A 21,141-nucleotide genomic window follows, 5' to 3' on the forward strand; every position below is an offset into this window, starting at 1 on the left:
TGGGAAATGATAGTGTATGGAAAGTCATTCTGATCTTCTGACACGGTATACAGATGCTTCGAAGGTTATTTTACCTTTGTCATTCGTTCTTGTTATCTTATCTTGGTGCGCGTGGTTTGAGCAAGAACACTGTATGGATAGTCGTTCTGGCCTTCTGATATGGTATACGGATGCTTCAAATGTTATTTTTTTACTTTGTCATTCGTTTTTGTTATCTTATCTTGGTGCGCTTGGTTTGAGCAAGAACACCGTATGGATAGTCGTTGTAACCTTATGACACGGTATACGGATGCTTCGAAGGTTATTTTCACTTTGTCAGTCGTTCTTGTTATCTTATCTTTGGACGACCATTGGTTTCTGCAACTCTGAAAAGATTGGCCCGACATCGTGACCCCGGAGGACATTCGACGTAATTGACCCTTACCGTTTATGACAGCTGTCCTTTTGAAAAGGGGCTGTTCGGTAAGTGATAATACTACCCCGGAGAGTAAACTGCCCTCCAGAGACCTATCAATAACATTATCTGCACGGGTAACGACAGAGATGGGGGAGGAATATGATAGAAGAACATTACGTTGACAAAATGATGTAGAAAGTATAGCGGTTCCGCTAGAATACAAGCCATTTTGAGGACTGCAGTGAAATCGTAGTCAACTGATAAAATATTGTTCCAACCCGTTCATTAAGCTAGATCCAAAAAATGACAATATAAGATTTGCCTACTTTTTATGAGTATTGTTTATTAGTTTTTATAGAACAAAAGGAACAACTAACAAAAAACGTATGCCACGTAACCAGTTAAAAACAGAAATCGGACAAAAATGACAATGATGATTAATGAAAAATGATAGTAATAAACTATTAAAACACTTTTGAGTCGAACTAGATACAAGATCTAATAAGGTTACCTTAAAAATTAACAGTAACTATCGTTTTTTATATACTTTCTAGCTATAGCCATCTTTGATTTACCATGATCAGAAAATAATCTACTCTATTGATTTTGAACATTATGATAAAAACTCGTCTATAGTAAACATGACGTCCTCCTGACATTCTTATCATTTTTGCTGAATTTCAATTATTTTATTAGTACAATGAGGACTAATATTTTACTATTATCGTTCGCATCTCACCAATCAAAGACAATCAAACACAAGAGTCACACAGTCTTCACTGTGCAGAGATCTAGCTATTATGAAATTGTGCAATTATATATATTGTTATTATTGTCTACTTACGATGTTGTGCAATATGTTTAATTAGTTTTAACTATGATTGATTGCAATGTCATTTATGTCTTTGGGGAGGGAGCCTGTAAAGGTGGTCTCCACCTGTTTCTCCCTTCCCTTCCACTTGTGGCAAAGCTTGAATAAATAAATAAATAAATAAACTGGGTCTAACAACCTCCCATCGATATCGTTTATTGCTTATAGGACAATTGCTTTTTGTAGGAACCTAAAATATGGAATAAATCCAAATAAATTTTGTGATAGGAATAAATGACTACCTGCTCCGCTACACAAATATCTAGCTTCCAATAAAGATGGATCACATGTGATATTCGTTTTTTTTTTTTTCTTATCTTGATTTATAGGATAACCCGTGGATATACGGGGTCTTCAGCTGCCGGTTGGGCGATCAATGTTAAAGACTAGCCATCAGTCATTTTTTGTGGTGAATAAAAGTAATGGCGTTATCGACCGTGTCTCATATCAGTTTCGATTTCTTGAAACTGACGGTAATCATTTATATACATTCCCCGTAGTGTGCATTCTTGTCGTAGGTATGGGGTGTTCAGCATCACGACGAAAAGTGTTCAAAATGACAAATTCCATTTAAAAAACAAGTAAAATCTAATATTTTATACCTCCGGGCTTTTTATTGTATATTTTTATATAAGGTTTTAAACAAAGAATTTATCGAGATCGGACACCCCTCTGTGTGAGGGGTCATATACGTGGACCAGACCGAGAATAGCTTAAACACGCCAAAGGTCAACGGTCGCGACCACTTTCGTGCTCAAAGGGGTGTTTTGGGGCCACCAAAAGGCATCATTGTCACGCCCGAAAACACCTATACAATAAAAAAAGAACGTGCATCATTTACAGTCCAATAGTAAAACATACACCGAGTCCCAAAAAAACCCGTCCACCCAAACGCGAGAAACAGCTGCGAACATGAAAATCTAAATCTCTCACAAAACCCTTCCGCGGAAGGATGTCTCCTCCCCTGGAGGTAATAAAGGGACTCCTCTTAGCTTGTTTTCGGCTATTTCAAACGCTTTAAGCATAAAATGCTGACGAAAATGTGCAGTTGATGTCTATTTCAGAGTGTATTCCTTATCCAGAATATTCCTATCATGCATTCCTAATATTTTTGCCGCCCTGAAATTTCATCGGTTGCCTTTAAAGGTAAAGCACAAGCAGATAATTCTGATATAAAAGAACGAAGTTGCTTACTTCAAGCTGCAGTTGCACTTTCAATCGCTTGGTGTCTAGAGGCTACGTGGTACTACGTTCTTATAACAGGAGCATGAATTGAATACATATTTTCAAGATGCGTTGCTGATCAAAATTTGAGCTTCACCATCTGATAGTTGATAATACGATCATTTGGCATCAACTTTTTTCCATATTATGCGTGATTAATCGCTTATTGTCGTTTTTATCAACATTCTTTCTAGGACAAAGGCCAGTAACGTGCACAAGCCCAGTGGGCCCATTCATGACTTTCACAATTCCCATAATGCCTGGCCTAGTAAAAATACGGATATGACGTATGACCACCTATCCCCCTTCCTTGATGTAATATTTCCAACAAGTTCTATCGACAAACTGGTCAACTATATTGTTTTGATTTAGTACAAAGCGCATGCCATAATTACATTTTTTGTTGGAATTTGAGAACATGACGTACCTTCTATCGTTCTACCTTCTACCGAAGAAGACGGTCCACTCGCACGGTCGCATTACGTATATCCGCTCCTTACGTCATATCCCATCTATATCCGTGATCTTTACGGAATTATGGGAAGTGTGAAATTCATGAATTCACCAGTTTCCCATCCCCAGAATGCAACGCGAAAACAACATAGGACAGGAAGGCATCGGAATGATCCTGGTAACGTTAAGCAACTTGTTTTTCAGTGTGTTTTGAGGTGTTGGGTCATTTTATGCTCAACATTAATTTAATCACTTTGGGTCGAATCTGACAACAAATGGAGAGTGATGTTTTTATGTTCTTTTCAACATGGAACATGTGGTTTGTAAGATTACAGCATCATATAGCGTTACCACTATGACGTTACAAACAATTCATTCCAAAAAATTCATTCTCTATTTGTTGTCAGATTCAACCCATGGTAATTTAATTAACCTTGGCCATAAAATGACCCAACACCTTAAATCACAGTGAAAAGCAAGCTGTTTAACGTCACCAGGATCATTCTGATGCCTTCCTGTCCTATTCAAATGAGGTTAGATCCCCTGTTGTATTCTGAGGATGGGGAAACTGGTGAATGGTAATGACATTCTAAAACCAAACCTAAACAAGGCATTTTCTTTGGAATTATCTTAGCTGGATGTAAGACTTTGATTGATTTAATGTTGTTTAAAAAATAGCTATGTTTAGGTTCTCCGTTTCGCTTATGCTACGGTCACAACCCACCGTACGTGCTTCTGCGTGCTGTCTACGTGCAAAAACGTGAGCAAACGTAGGGCATCCGTGCGTGGTGAGTACCACCTCCGTACGCGGAATCCTGCGGATTTGGGAGCACGCAGACACGCCGTAGAACTTTAAGTGCATGTAAAACTTTTTCTACGTGTGGTCTGCGGATTCACCACCCGTACGTGCGAGTACGAGCGACGCGCGTGCTTCGTACGTGCCGTACGGAAGAAGCACGTGTGAGTACGACCTCCTTACGGTAAAGTTGCAATCGCACAGAGATCGTACGTTGTAAGCACGTACAACTCACTTACCACTTGCGCAACGAACGATGCACGCAGCCGTTCACGGCCAGACGTGGCGTGCAGACCCCATTCTTACACCTTGTGCGAGTGACGTGCGAGTGACGAGTGACGAATGATTTTTGAATAAACAAGTTCATCTGTGTTGGTAGTTACATGTTTAAAGTTAAACCTTTTGATCCAACACAAAAAATTCTCTCACCTAGAGCTCACCTAGACTATTTTTGAGAGGGGTGAAGGAAGCTATTTACATCAGGGCCCATCACCCTACATTGAACCGCGACGGGGGTCGACATCGTCTACCAGATACCTTTGACCCAGTATTGACGTCACACTTCAAACAAGCCACGTGACAAGCTTCACTGGGTCAGTTTACTGAGGAAGACCAGTGTGACTGGTCGAAAGCTCTAGGTGAGAGAATTTTTTGTGTTGGACCAAAATTTTTAACTTTAAACACTACACAAATTTGTGTAACTAACAGATAGCATCATAGGAGCACAAGTAATGGTTTTTAATTCCCTTAAATCAAACACAAATTCCCGATGCCTACTAGTCAAATTAAAGTACACCATTATTCCCTGTGTCTGAATTATTTATCTCTTGTCCTGCCGGTCATCCTCTCTTGACCACGTACCTACCAAACACACATGCAGACTCACAGCGTCTCCACTCAAAACAATACTTCCGTGCCCTGAATTAGGAAGTCATATACAAAGAGGTCGTGAAAATACTGCATTTATTCTTAGAAATGCTTCTTAAACAGCTATTTACAATAGCTGCTATAGTGTGTAACAAGCAGTATACATGTACGTTTAACTATAATAGTTGTTGTCTGGAGATATCTGGCAGCATGTATTGTATACGTACACATGACTTTTGATAGAAAGACGAGAAAAAAAACAGTTGTTTCGAGGACAAACACAAAGAAGCTGCTAATTTTGGGTTTACAGAAAACTCCAACATACGTGCTCACTTAAAGCTGCATTACGTGGCATTATGACGACAAAAAAAAAGGAAATTTACAATGTAAGTTGAATCAACCCTACGCAACAAAAGACGCCTTATGAGTGCGTTAAAAGCTTGAAACACAATTTTCGTTTTTTTTTGTTTACAATCTAGCGGTTTGTGGTGGCACCACAAACTGGGTGCGCCTAGATTGGGCTGTTTTAACTCAAATCATAAAGGTAAGAAATACAATAATTTCACAAATATCTTGTAGAAGAAAACTACAGTAACATAGATATTCTTTAAACAAAGCATTTCAATTTGTGGTGCAAAAAAACTTGCACGATGCCCCTTTAAAGTAGAGAAGAAATAATGTTGCAACAATACAACATACGACCAATGCGACCGCCTGTTAGAAATGGGCTTGGACTGCGACGCGGTTACATTAGGATTAGGTTGTAAGATTTTCGTCAGAGCCAACCTTGGATCTAAAACAGAATTTTCTTAGCGGTATGAATTTTGTACAGCTTATGCACAACTATTCCAAGATTGCTTGTGCTTGCAGTTGGTATTTGTAGGGCGATTGTAAGGCGTTGTGGCAAGGACCTTACTAGACTTATGATTCGTAAGTAATTTGTATGCTGGCAGTCATTTCCTTTTGTATACCATATCACCACCTCAGTGGTAGAACACGGTTTGACACTGTCTTTTCCACCCTTTTTTTCTACTGTCATGCCGCATGGCGGAATGTAAAAGTAACTGTAGCTCGTGTTTATTGTTCATACATTGACGCCATAGCTCATTGTCAGCATGCAAAAAGCAACAAGTTCATATATATTAGTCCTAAATAATAAAAAATAATAATAAAAACAGCATATAAACCTTCAACAATAACCAGTTACCAAATGCAAACATGATAACGATTGGATAAGATGTACCGAAATTCAATGCAACCGGTAAATCCACATACCAGTCTTCTTCGTTAATGCTAAGACCACACCGCCTTAATTTTATGAATGACACCGCGCGCGCATTGATTTTCGCCAGTTCTCAAAAAAAAAAGATCACGTCCACCGAGGCTCTGGCCTGGCTCAAGGCCTGGGTAGATCATGGTGTTAGTGACAATACGGAGTAGTTAGTGACAATACGGAGCCGAGCACCCAGGCTACCGAAGCTCCACGACTCAAGAACTCAGCACATACGTACAGTGCAGATTCATAAATTCCTCAAAAAGCCAGCATGGGCCGGCTTGACGTATACGTCGCTACGTACTGCCGCAAATTCATAATACCAGCTTTGTATTCCTGTGGTTTAGTAGCATTTTTATTTCAGGCCGGAATTTTTTTCATTCGCCCGCGCGCACTAGTTTGGGGGTCTTCAGAAGATGTCATCCATAAAATTAGGGCGGTATGGCCTAATGCTAACCCAAGATATAATCCCGTATTCCACATATTCTGTGCAAGTATAACAACGTTGGTGTGGTCGAATTTCTGAGTATCTGTAGTATACCGCAGTTATATGGATATCCAGTGTAGATGTATGGTTGTTGTCTTCTGGTGATTTCAGTTCGACATGAAAGATATTGCGAGTAGGTTTGAGACCTCACCTATTAGTGTAAGTATCACAATGTGGGCTTTTTGTACATATATACAACGTTTTATATCATAATGGCTGTTTTAACACAATAGAAACACACAGGACATCTCGTGAACATTGGCACGAAAGTTTGTCATTATTAAAGACAGTCAGTCAACATATGTCAATCGTTCTTAACATTGGCTCTCTTTTTAAATGTAGAACCGACGTCCTTTATATTAGAACATGGCTGTATTCAGGGTGGGTTGTTGGAAACTCAAGAACTACCATTCCTTTGTCCGTTGTAACTCGTATTTTTACAAAGGAAAGTGTGTTTGTTTTATGGCACAAAGTTTACGGGCCGTATCTTCATACTCACGCCTTTCAGTGAGTATTGCCAGCCTTTCCACGTGGACCACGCAATACCGTCTTGCAACGCGTCGGTGTAGTTCCCTCCTCGATAGTATTTCCCGTTTAGATTAGCGTTGTAGCAGTCGTTGTACCACCAGCCGCCCTTATACAGTAGCGCGCAATTCTTTAAAGACCCGTCGTTGTCCCTGTCCCTAGTGCTGAACCGCATGTTGTTAAGATTTCTGGTGAAAAAATCCACAGTGGCGTTCGTACCGGCAATAGAGTCTCCGGCATTTCCAGAAAACGTGCCCAGTCGTATCCGGTAGTTGTTCTGTTCTGTATCCAACTGGAATGAGCTATATTCGGCGTACGCCTGGTTTCCTTCCCAATCTTCCATGTCTACACGAAGGCGGTAAGTGTTCTGGCTCAATAACAGGTAGATCGCGTCCATACCTAGCCAAAACTCTCCACCAAGATCGCCGAACCCTTTCTTGTATTCCGTCCAATTTCTATAGAAATTGACGCTTCCGTCCAGTCGCCGCTGCAGAACAGTCCAGCCGCCTCCCACCGGGCCCATGTCACAGTAAACATATAAGGCGTTGGTGAAGTTCTTAGGCCATATTGGGTAAATCCCACTGAGTACGTTACGTGTTCGCACATCGGAACAGTCTGAAAAAAAGTAGAGAATTATAATTGACTACAAATCACATATGGCAACTTAAAAATAAACGTTACCTATTGAACATAACCACTCCGCTTAAAGTCATCAAAGAACAAATAGCAAAGTTCTTTGATCACAACCATTTATTTTTCACAAGCCGACGTTTCGATGACCGTCTGTCATCTTCATCAGGGCAATTCTGACTGGTTTACTGTGCACTGACGCTAGATGTTACTTCGTGCATTGTGCACTAAATGTGTTACATAGTTCACAGTGCACTTAAGCTAGTTTTTACTGTTGACAATGCATTTCTAAACGCAGTGCAATTGTGACATACATACTAGGCATTGTTACACCATAGGGACATATGCGGTTCCAAATGTAAAGTGCAGTGCAATTGTCCTAAATAGAAATTATTAAACGTCTTGTCCCATACATTGCTATTGTTAACAGTAAAAACAAGCTTAAAGGTGCACTATGCACCAAGTAACATCAAGGGTCAGTGCACAGTAAACCAGTCAGAATTGCCCTGATGAAGATGACAGACGGTCATCGAAACGTCGGCTCGTGAAAAATAAATGGTTGTGATCATTTGTTTACCAACCTGATGAAATTATTTACGGATCATCAAAGAACAGTTACCACATGTAAGAATGCTATCACATGCTTATCACTATTTTAAGATCTTTAAATTATTATTTAGAAGTAACTTGTACATAAAGGAACCATCCCAGTATTTAGGTCCCTGCCACACTTTTCCTATCACCAGCCGACGAATTTGGACAAACGTTCAGAGCAGCCTAATCAGATTTAAACCACGCATTTTATTTATATACAAATTCAGTTGAACTTGCGTGAAATTTCACTACTAACTCCGACCTACTTTCGAACACTAGACGACCACCAAACAACTATGGCTGAATCTCTAGAATAAACATTCTGAAATATTATACTGGTGCAGCTGAACATGTACAGTAGCCGACATAGCTAAACACTGGTGGGTCGACTAGCTGACCTACGCTTAACCATAGTTAGGTGGAGTTCGGCTAGTGTTCGAAAGGCGATAGTCGGTTATGTGAGACCGGAGCTTATACATAAAAGGAGGCGCGAGGCAAGAACAGAAATAAGACATTTACCTCTTACTACACAGTCGTAACATCCTCCTATGAAGCTGAGTCGGTCCTGCACCATCCTTAGTCTGTCATCTTGAACATTGAGCTGACTAGAGACACTGTCCAACTGCGTCTTCAACAGCTTGGTCGCGTTCTGGAGCTTTTCTATCTCACAGATCCCGTCCGTTACTCGTTTCGCGAGTTCGTCTTTCTGGTCCGACAATCTATTAGTTCTTATTTGGAGGTTTACCATAGTCTTCGCATCAGTGACGACCTTGGATTGAAGTTGACCCTTTTCTGTCCTTAGGTTCTCCACTCTTAGATAAAGCCAAGCTTGAAGTAGAGACAAAGAATAGTCGTCAGTATGGTAGCATTATATAGAGATGATAAATTCTATCTATTTCATTTCTTTATTCCGCTGAACAGAACGTTGCAATGTGCATATTCAATAAAATTAGATAGGATAGACTTTAAAGATAGAACACATAATATTTTTATCTACACAATGTATTTGTATAGCTTGATATGGCCTTAGTATCAATTTATTGATCAATAACGTAACACATATGTACTCTCCTTTAAAACCACATCATTTTGGACTCTTTTGGATATGTTAAGAACAAAAAGCAGTTACTTAAGCAACTGGATATGATTTTGGATCCAGTTGCTTGAGTAACTGCTTTTTGGCGTATCATTTACCTGGATGTCTAACCTTCATCGACACAGTATGTGACAGTATTCTATATTTATGGCTTCACCACAAAGTGGTGAAGACATACATTATGTATTGTGTTCCCTCATGTTTCTTCTCCTCCTCCTCCTGCCATTTCTTCAAATGGATTCATCTCTGCCATTTTCAGGCCAAATAACACGAAATTTGGCATGAAGGTAGAGTGGGTAAATACCCTGACGCGTTTTTTCATTTTTTTGAAAAATTGTTTAATTTGGGTTTTTTGGCCATTTTCAGGCAAAAAATATACATTTTGAGATCTGGTTCCCAGGTACTAAAACCAAATGACCTGAAATTTGGTATGGGGATACCTTGTCCGAAAATAGCCAAAAAGCCTTATTTTTCCCAATTATAAAGTGGTGTATGTCAAAAGCTTGAATGACTTTTTGTAGACATAAAGTCATTCAAGCTTTTGACATACACCACTTTATAATTGGGAAAAATAAGGCTTTTTGGCTATTTTCGGACCAAAAATGTACATTTTTGGCTCCTGTGCCCTAATATTAAATCTGAATGACCTGAAATTCGGTATGGGGATACCTTGGACACATGTCCAAAGAATGCCATTCACGATATTGACATATACCACTTTAAAATTGTGTAAAATAGGGCTTTTTTTGCTATTTTTGACCAAAAATGTACATTTTTGGCTCCTGTGCCCTAATATTAAATCCGAATGACCTGAAATTTGGTATGGGGATACCTTGGACACATGTCCAAAGAATTTCATTCACGATTTTGACATACACCACTTTAAAGTTATGTAAAATAGGGCTTTTTGGCTATTTCCGGCATTGGAAGGTTCCATTGCTGCATGGGGGTGTAGACTATTGGCAGCCATCGTAGGATAGATCCATTTTCGGTATGGGGGATGTGGTGAAGCCATCTGCTGCATTTGCTCTCAAGAAAATGTCGGCCTTTCTAGTTTTCTCAATTAGTTTTCATTACCCCTTGCTAGTTGTAGTATTCTTTAATGTTTAACGAAGAAGGTACATGTGTAATATCAAACTTGGCAACATTTAATGATATGAATTATGAAATACATAGGTAGCAGTGATGGCTTATACAAGCACATATAGAAAAATTGTCGTTGTAAAGCAGCTGCCATTCCGGGCACAAACTTTGATTTGTTCACGCAATCTATATTCACGTATAAAGCGATCTGGACATATTGTCCGGGGTTTGAGGTCTTTGAAGACAAATCTGCGATTTCCCGCTATCACGATGTGGTGTGAAATTGCTTCATTATTTCTTCGACCGAATTTCAAAGTACCCCCCAAAACTTTAGATCAATAAACAGTCAATCACTGGCGCCACCTACACAGATAACATCGGAGAGAAGGGATAGAAAGACAAATAGTCTTTACCAGGTTCCAATACATCCTCATTTTCCACATTTTGTCCCTTACTAGAAATCGATAAAAGTCCATCGTGATGTATTTCTTACTCTACGGCATTATTGTGTGCAAGGGCACCTTCATGCTTTGCTAATAAATCGTTTTTACATTCTATCTAAGGCCATGTTTTGGGGTTAAATATTACAACCATCTCAGCACAAAACGGCATAGACACTGAATCGTTCCTAAGTCATTTCCTGCTGTTGAGATGTTGTGCACAATCGTTAGATTGACTCGTAATTTCGAGTCAAATGGTAGCCATAACGAGCGGGAATTTTTTGTTGTTAACGACCGTCTGACAATAGTGGGTCTAACATGGATCGAAACTTCGCCACATGATGCCCTAAAGCTGACTCAATGATCGAACAGCTGTGTTCTTTCTGACAGAGCGGAATGGGTCTTACGTCCAATTGACAATGTCACGTATTGATCTATATACTGCACCACCCACCAGAGTGTTGGCTTTTCATACGGGACGTATATAGTAGCCAGGCAGCTACTTGTAATGGCATGTGTGTGGGAGTGGATTGTAAAAAAATAGCCTCCTGTGCAGACATTCCAGTGGGTGGGAATTTTAATACAGTTGTTTGTGTATTGATAACGTGTTCTTTTTTCGGCCATTCTACAAGCCAACCGGGAATCAAAGGACAAACCAGTCTTTTTTTTCGCCACCAAATCCAATGTAAAAACATACCTTGTTGCTTGTGGAATTCTATTAGTTTTGAATAAAATTTGCACAAAAGGGATGTAGACTTTTAAGTAAAGCCTCTACCATGCTTCGGAAGGCGGCTGGAAAGAGTTCAAATCGGCCAAATAGAGAGATAGCATGCCAAGGAGTTGGTCTGCTGGAGAGAACAGCCGCCTCCCGAAGCCTGGTAGAGGCTAGACTTAATAGAGTTTTTTTTTTACCACGTCCAGGCAGTCTGTATCTTCTGGAATGAGGCGATTTGAACCCCTGAATGCTGATTGAAAGAGAGAGCAGCCGCCGACGCAATTTTACATGACAGACGGTTCAATGCTGGCCATTTTACGAGTAGTGCACGGGTAATTCCCTTTCTTTATGTGACCTAAGATCTAACAGCGTCTACTCTGATTTAATAGGTGTCCTCCATCTACTTCCCAATTACAGAGCTACCCCTCTAAAACAAATGTATTGAATCGCAGGCCGTGATCACTTGCTGCTCGCATAGTAAAATACACGTCGTTCAATATCGTTATTTGCACATGGTGAACAATGTGAGATAAAGACCATAATATACCTGTGAACGCCGTTAGGGATAGTAGAACCACCCAGGTCAGAATGGTGCAGGCTATTTTCCATCGCCTTCTGGCCGTGGGTCCGAGATGATTCCTGCTTTTATGTTTGCTCTTTGCCGCGTCCATCCTCTTTTTGGTGTCCTCCAACTGCAGGCATGTCAGTTCTATCGTAGGGTCTAAAAAGGAGAGAGAGAGAGGCAGGTACTAAAAAGTGCTTACGGAATCACACTATCGTATATATGACTTGTCTGAAATACTCTAATTTAACACTACGGGTCTGACATCTTCATCTGACAAGTCGTCAGAGCAGTAGCCCGTCGCTCGAACATCGGTCTTGGACGTCAGATGAATCCTATCGGGGCCCCGGTCTATCTTCTGTGAATGAAGTGCATAAAAAGGGCATAAAAATGCCATTAACAAGTCCCATCCCTCATTCGACGTGACAGGTAGAATGAAGAGGTCATGTACGGATGTCATCTCGTCCCACGCCTGAAAGACCATCCAGAGGATGAAGATTCTCCGTAATGACCAAGGCAATACGTGATGGCAATATAACTAGACGCGTGCACTCTAGACACAAAGTTTACGTCAAAATGCTTTAAATAAATGACTTTAAATTACGAAAGCTTATTTCCATAAAGATTAGGAAAAGCTAAGAAAGGCAGAATTTCAGAGTTTCACCCCTTCCCTACTCATTCCAAGATGGACTGTTCCATATCATCTTTTCCATGTATTGCATTCAAGTATGAAGTGTTTAAAAATACTTCCCATTTACTTCTCAATGCCCATAGAATGCTTCTCACTAACAATTGCTCTGCAATAATAAGCAAACAAATCGGGGGCATTCTTGGGCCGCGTGCTTTGTATAAATCCCTCAGGTGATTGTAGGGATGGTTATGTAAATAGTGGATAATTAGGCCAATAACAAATAAGGATCATCCTGCTTTGAACCTATCGACGCCACCATGTATCTGTTTGATAATTGCCATGATTATGATTTGATAATCTCGGCTACCAATCATCAAAACCAAATATGGCCATACGCACCAAATATTGTCACATACTGCTTTTAAAAAAAATCAGTACATTTTGTTCTTAATATATCCAAAAAAAGTTCAAATTCATGTGGTTTTGAATGAGTGTACATATGTAAAAGTGTATAAATTAATACCAGGGCTCCAGAGGCAAAAATATACAACGTTTTCTGCAATTGGTGCAAAAACATTATGTCTAAACGGCTTCTTAATCAAAGTGTAAAAATAATACAAAATATAATAATACAAAATGTAAAAAAGCAAGTTGGTATTCGTCCATATACCCCGTACAAAATTAGCTCGTTCGGCCCTAAAATGTAGAAACCCATATAATTGTATATGTATTATATTAGCCTACGGTGTTAGTTTTACTGAGTATGTGGAATGTAAAATTCGTCGCAATTCAGTGTATATTGCAAGGCCGATTTGTATCGTGTTTTTTTTAAATGAACCATTTTCAACTACTAACTACTACTACTTACTACTATCTAACAAAATGGCAGGAAAGAGAAGAAAAGAGTAAGAAAAATAAGAAAAACCATACTAGTAGGCAAAGCAATATGTTTAATATGTTCCATCTATAACTATGATATGGAGTAAAAACATAATAGATCAACGCATATGCGATCCTCTTAGCAGGTTCGACCATCTAGTAATTTTCATTAAAATATCAATTTTTACTACTCCCCTAGTTTAAAGTAAACCATTTTTTTCATAGGCGTTCGAAATTTTATAGAGGAGTGAATGGTATGTTTTAAAATGAAATTGCCACATCGGAACGAACTTAATTTCCTCGTCAGACCATAATTTCTGATAATTTCCGGGAATGGAAATTACTCTCCCTCAACTACCGGGTCCTGTTTATTGATTTATTGTTTTATGGCCTGCATTACTATATGGGGAAATAAAGACTACTAACTGTAAAACGAATGTTATAAAACTAATAAATATAGATAATCACTGTACATGTTATACATATATACTTCTGATAGCACCCATAGCTATGGCACTAAATATTGTAATACTGGCTGTAGCAACTTGTCATGATAACTTATTCTGCAAGATGGCGTTGATCGGATTGGTGATCAGTAATAATCAGAGGCGCTCCTGCCTATCGTCCATACCATTAGCAGGCCACAATAAAAACCTTAGATACATCATCTATATGTTAAATGTAGGTGGACGTCTCATCCGTGTCTTTGAATTAACTTGCGCTTGGGCAGGGGGAATTATACTCTTACAACTCGTAATATAGGCTATGCATCTCCAAAGCTTGAACATGAATTCAGAGACCACAGACACGCACATATATACACACATGCACACACACATACACACAAACACACACACACATACACACACACACACACATGCACACAAACACACACACACACATACACACACTCTCTCACACACACACACACATACACACACACACACACACACACACACGCACACAAGAAAAAAGAACGAACATTGAATGTACATGTATATGTTGACTATATGACATTTGTTGTATCAAGCCCATATATTTTCTATGTCACATTTAGCTTCTCTCAGATCTTAAAGATAATAATAATAATAACACAAGGGACCTGTTGCTACCACTGATGTGACGAATGAAGTTTATAAATTATTTATCATTGAGCAAACAATCGACAAACAAAAATTTCATCTGCGGGATAATCAATACATAGTTACCAGTGCACAGACAATGCAATTTCTACTTCTCTCTCTCTCTTTCTCTCTCTCTGCCTATCTGTTTTAGTCTCTAGCTCCACCTTACCCCTCTTTCTCTATCTATAAATTATGACATAGCAGCACAGGAATGTTAGGATATAAATTCAGTGTTTTTTAAATGATTTCACCTAAAGGAATAAGGAAAAGCAATGCATCATGAGTCTTTAATCGGACTCTATATTATTGATACGCACACCATGGAAGCCATCACATGTACATCAATCATAACATAAGGGATATGTTTCCTAGGATGGGCGTTGCAGCAATCCATACATACGTATCAAGGGGCGTACCCCCTTGAGAAGTTTAGTAAGATAACATGAAATATATCAAAGAGAGTAGAATACTATGTCCCAATATAAAAAGAAAATTTTATGAGAGATTTGAGGTTCACGTACCGTCTGTAGATATGCTAACCTCAGCTGCTTCTGCTGGGAGACCGGTGTCTCATAGCTTAGACATTGGAGTAATGCCGTCAAGCAGGCAGCTGTATTGGTAAATCAATGCCTGGCTACCGTAAGGGATCGAGGTGGGTTATCTCTAGACGTCCAGATGAATGCAGTGAGAGCTTCTAAGATATTTCCTAGTGCGCTGTTGCATTGTTATATGTCTGAAATTGACATGTTGACGCCACTTGACCTATGCCTAGGAAAAAATTGTGTTTCCTGTTTCAGTTCTTAAAACTTATGGTCGGTAGGTAGAGATTATCTTTTTTTAGCCTTTAGTGATACCTATGTAGACATATCCGACTTATACAATACAGTTTAACAAGGCAAATCTTGCACGAGGACACCTTTTTTAATGCCAATGCTAGAAATCCAATTGTACAACGTTTTATCACCCGGGTGTCATATCATGGAGCTAGAAAAGTTTGATCAGCTTGCAAAAGTACCTGTCCCTTGCAGAGGTCAACCCAAAAGTCTAGGGTCGGCAGGTTTTTCTAGGGTCGGTCAGGAAACACAATGTTTCTTTCCTAGGCCCTATTCTTTGACTTGGTCAATCGGTAAACAGCATGCAATTGCCGCAAAACTGCAAGAGTATTCCGAAGATATGGCAAAGACTTACCCTTTGAAATATTTCCTAAAACCTAGCTTGCTCGCTTCTAAACCTTAAAGCAACGAAAACGACGTGAGAGCAATTTGGAATGAAACCAACAGACCCATTCGCAGACGCAGGAAGATAAATGAAACAGCCATGTAACAAGCCAAGTAAGAACACATAAAACCCCTCTAGGTCAGGCTGGGTCCCGCTTGCGCTGCATTATTTATCCACCCTTGCGGGGAACGGGGAAGAAACGAACCACAAAGTTCTGTCTTGATTTGAGCCTCCAGGCGTCCCGTGTAATCAGCTGCCTCTGCGGGTTTGTTTCAGACGGAGCAGACAGGTCATTGTCAAGTACGGGAGGAAATTAAGCTAGGTTCTCACATGCATGAAGCGGAAATAGAATCGCCTCCGCTATCATGGCCATCTCTAATTGATGTATGGACCAAAGAATCTCATTTTGGCTATCTTTAGTGCTGATACAAAACAATTTTTGTTGCTTACCGATTTCTTTGTTACTAAAAACACTACGGTGTGTATATCAGGGTAAAGTTTTATGACGATTTTAGCATGTTTAAGTCATTTAATTCGACGTGAAGTGTTAATTTTCGACGTGAAGTACAAATTCATTATTAACATTAGAATTAACACTTACTACCTTACTTTATATAAACTAGACAGACGGCGGTGCAAGAACTATCATGAGAGCGAACGAACTTGTAAATATTATATGTCATATTTAAGATGGTAGAAAAATACATATTTTTATCTCAAATTGCCCCTTCTACGATCACCAAAAAAGGACCTCTTTAAAGAGGCCAACAAATTCCATGTTAATTTTTCTACCTTCAAAGACAAAAAGATATCTACTCTCAACTTAACACAAAACACACAGTAAAAATCTCGGAAAAAATTGATCTTGATCTCTTGTCAAAATCATACTTAAGTAGTTTATATAGCTATTTATTCTCCATAATTTATAATTTATATTATAATTCATTTTTAAGTTGTTTAACTACCTGCACGCAATTAGCCTAAGGGCAAAAAAAATACAATAAAACTTTTCAAACAGTTATCTCTTTTTCAGGACAAAAGAGAATACGGCTACGACAATGAGCAATGATAAAACTTGACGAAAAAACTACCAAGGATACGTTTGATTTATGTAAATGATCTTTGGTATAGTTTTAATTGGTTTACAAGCGTACCAAAATGGTCCATAAGATGTCATTCATTCTAACGAATATGGTAAAAATCCACATTCTAACGGTAATTCAATTTGCTTTCTGATTTAAGTCATCGCCAAGAACTAAACACAAATGAATTATCTCCGCTGTATAAATACTGTATATTATATAATTTTTCCAATCACAATTTAAAAAAATAAGTAAGCATTATTGTGTCTTCGACTTAAAAAAAAACAACACTCAAAATTAAATGCATTCTTGGTATTTTCATTACGTCATTTGAACCTGTCATCATGTTACTTCAACCACGATGTGACATTTTTAATACATGAGATAAGTTTACTCGTGAATTTGCTAATTACTACTCAAATCACATCATACATGATGCCTCTCCTTTGGTCACTGGGGATATTACCCACAGCTGATGACGTATTTGTATCGATATAGCCGGTATAACCGCCCTTCGGCGTAACACACCAGCTTCGCAGGCACGCGGCGCAGCGGCAGCTTGCTATATCACACCGAAAGACTTGTTACACTCAATATTTGCCCATTTGATTGTAGGAGTTGTCTATAGCTTTCAAGTGATGATGCCCCAACTGTGCTTGGTGGCAACGAGTTCCAGTTTACGATAGTGCTGAGGAAATAAGAGTTTTTGAATACCTTAATTCTTGGTTGATAACTCTGATGTTTGAAGGCATGACTGTTTCTAGTTCTTTCCTGGGCTGGTATTTGGTATTTCTAGTATTTCTGGACGTAAAAGTCTGTTAATGGCAACCTCTCCATTAAAGTCTGCCTAACTTTCTAAAGGGACACTATGAACTAATTAACAATCTAGAGCTATGTAAAGATGCACAAACATATTAAACAAGAAATATAATAGCAATTGAATACTTCCATTAAAGACCATACTTGTACGATAAGATTACCCAATAAATTCAGATAGCGTAAACTAACAGACGTCAGTTGATCTAGCTCTAGATAAATTTCTACAATTAGAAACTTTTGATATGGCTATTTAGAAATTTGAACACAAGGTTAGTTTAAAAAAAAAACTGAAGGTTGTTGATAGTAATTTCGTGATTATGTGACTTACAATTATCTTGATCAGTCTGCATGGTTTGAAATCCAGTACGGAAAAGTATTTGAATTTGTTCAAAAAAGATCGACCAGTATTATGCTAATCTGTCCCTGCCTTGTTTTGGGTGGCTGGACCGTCTGGGATGCTTATGTGTTTATGGGTGTCAATTCACTATACAAGCTGCTGGAAAAGCATATTAGTAAGTAGGAAGTAATTGTTTATATGAGGACCCAGGGTCCACAATCTGTAGTTTAAGTCTAACATTTGACCAGTCAATCTTCCCCACCCAGGTGCTGTCAATCTGCGCTGTCCAAAAAGATACATAAACGGCTCAGCCACCCAAAAAAATACTTCCCTTAACGTAAGCAATCAGTGTCAGTGATAACTGTCTGTGATAAACAGTTACTTGATCTGTATCATAGGCTAGTTCTAGCTACTATTTGCGGTAACGTTGTCTGTTTTGGGCTAGTTATTTTCATACTAGCTTAAAGTATTAAATAATAGAAATGTGCTAATGAATGGCAGCAAATGTTAATATCAGATTTCTTAATCCAGACATCTTTTCTTTTCGTTCACGGCCTGAAATTACATTGGATGTTTTTAAGTCTAGACCATTTTTCGTGTCCAACCAAAGGCACTGTAATACGTAACGTAACCAAGCAACTGCTTCAGAAGGCATTGATTATTTCTGACACACAGATACTTTAAACCACCTCACATGTAATGAACATCATAGATTCTAGGAAGTCGTTAAGGGTAGGAGAGATCAAAGGTCAGCAACAGTTCACCAGGGACATGCCACCAATCAACCCTTAATCCAACTGAGGTGATTGGGAATTGTGTTAAATACTTGCTCTTTAAAAGGCATCCAATGCAGCAAAACTTGAAATATTCTGATTAAGGCAATCTTTATGATATTGACACATAATGCTGTACATTAGTACATTTCAATCAGTATTTCATACTTTGGGTGTTTAAAACTGCAAAACCAAGCCCCTAGATGAGTCCTTTACTTTGTGGCTGATACCCTACAACTCAGCCAAGGGCCCTTCCAGTAACCATTTTCGTCGGAATTTTGGGTATTTTTGCTCCTTGGGAGTCAACACAGATATGTAGATAGGTGACTAGAAGAAAAGTGTTTCCAAGCCCTTAAAACTCCATTGGATGCCTTTTGTGTAGAAAGATGGTTTGTATTATTTCATTAGTTCTTAAATTTTCTTTTATATCCTGCTATTGTTTTCTTTGCTTCGAATTTGGTTCATTTAGTAATAGTGGTAATTTATGTTTTAATTTTGCGGTATTTTAGGGAGGGCCAAAGATAAAGCACCAGGTTTCCTGCCCTCACCATAAATGTATATTAAATTTTATTTCTCAATTGGTACATTTTGTTTTATTTGTCAGTGCGAAACAATAAAACAAACAAACAAATAACAACGATTGTGACCGCGCCTTTTTACAATTGCTTGTACAAAACACGACAAAACGTACGGAATCACAAAGAGAATGTGTCAGGATCTGGAACACACTTGAGCTAGACAAGGTAGACGCTGGTAATATGATGCATAAATGGCCCATGATGTATATTATAGAAAAAAAACTAGGCACAAAGAATAATGACTACTACATTGAACGATGGGCTTATACAAAACGACGCCAACAAAACCTCTGGGATACTGTTCAATCAATACGCTAAAATCAGCGAGAGGTAAAGGTAAGTTATGCTGTAGTGAACTAATTTGAAATCGATTGTAATCAATATCAAGCAGGGAGAAAACAACCTATTCATGTTTATAGATAGAAACACGTGTCATAAAAAGATGGAAAAATGTTGTTTGATTCAGACATGTAATAAGAAACCTACAAATTTCAAGCATCGGAAAAGAGGTTAGAAGTATTTCTTTTCGACCTACAAAACTATGCATTGAACACGATGGCCATTATATTAGGTGCTCATCGTTCATGCAAGTAAAATGTTCGACTTTTATGCGCATGCATAAAACATATGAAATGATAACATTTGAAAATGAACCGACATAACACTAAGTGAAAGGGTAAGAGAAATAGAAAATCGAGAGACCCAACTAGTTCCACCACTCAGAACTTTTAAGCGTTCCACTCAATAGGGGCTGCACGAGCAACCTCCATGGAGGAGCTCTGCGGAGCTCCTCCAGTGGAGGTTGCTCGTACACGCCCTCCGCGATACCCCCGCAGAGCTCTGCGCCTAAAGAAGTCAATTCGTTGGTTGGCGTCACCGTTCAGTTTTACTTTCACCTCTTTGCGCTCTGCGCTCAAAACAAGTCAATTCGTCATGGCTGGCGACACAGGTTCAGTTTTGTATAGAGCTTCGGGGATTTTAAGCCAGTTCAATGTGACTACTAGGCTTTGTAACGTACCAGGGGACCGCGGAGCTGGCTATTGCTGCTCTGACAGGTCGGGTTCCGTCGGTTTCAAGCTTGCAGTCAATAGCTCTGCGCCGAAACAAATCAATTCGTTGGTTGGCGTCACCTCTTATTTTTGGTTAGACCCTTGTGAATAAAGCTTTAAGTACAAAACAAGTCGATGCTGATGGTTGGCGTCACGGGTTCAGTTTTGTATAGAGCTCTGAAGATATCATGTTTATTGATTATGACTATTAGGCTGAACAGCCAGTACTCTGTCACAAATGAAGACTTCGTCACGCAACTCTGCACAGGACTGCTCGCTCAACTCTCCGTCAGCTCTGCGCCAAATAAAGTCAATTCGTTGGTTGGCGTCACGGTTCAGTTTTACTTTCACCTCTTTGCGGTCTGCTCTCAAAACAAGTCAATTCGTCATGGCTGGCGACACTGGTTCAGTTTTGTATAGACCTCTGAAGATATCAAGTTAATTGAATATGACTATTTGGCTGAACAGCCAGTACTCTGTCACAAATAAAGACTTCGTCACGCAACTCTGCACAGAACTGCTCGCACAACTATCCGTCAGTCTGTGGCACACGCAGAGCTCTGCGCCAAAACAAGTCAATTTGTTGGTTGGTGTCACCGTTAAGTTTTGCTTTCACCTCTTTGCGCTCCAACAAATTG

General features: G+C 39.1%; 1 protein-coding gene across 1 annotated transcript in view; it reads right to left on the reverse strand.

The window, feature by feature from the left end:
• Positions 1–6,828: 6,828 nt before the first annotated feature.
• Positions 6,829–21,141, reverse strand: part of LOC109484948 (angiopoietin-related protein 7-like) — a 37,110-nt gene continuing 22,797 nt past the window's right edge. Inside the window, exons 2-4 of the mRNA XM_019788321.1 lie at positions 11,999–12,172; positions 8,637–8,945; positions 6,829–7,508 (exon numbers count right to left, since the gene is read on the reverse strand). Coding sequence (XP_019643880.1) covers positions 6,829–7,508; positions 8,637–8,945; positions 11,999–12,172 — 1,163 coding nt within the window. The remainder of the gene's footprint in view (positions 7,509–8,636; positions 8,946–11,998; positions 12,173–21,141) is intronic.

Source organism: Branchiostoma belcheri, unplaced genomic scaffold (genome assembly GCF_001625305.1).
Source record: "Branchiostoma belcheri isolate BF01 breed outbred unplaced genomic scaffold, Haploidv18h27 scaffold71, whole genome shotgun sequence".
NCBI classification, from domain to species: Eukaryota; Metazoa; Chordata; class Leptocardii; order Amphioxiformes; family Branchiostomatidae; genus Branchiostoma; species Branchiostoma belcheri.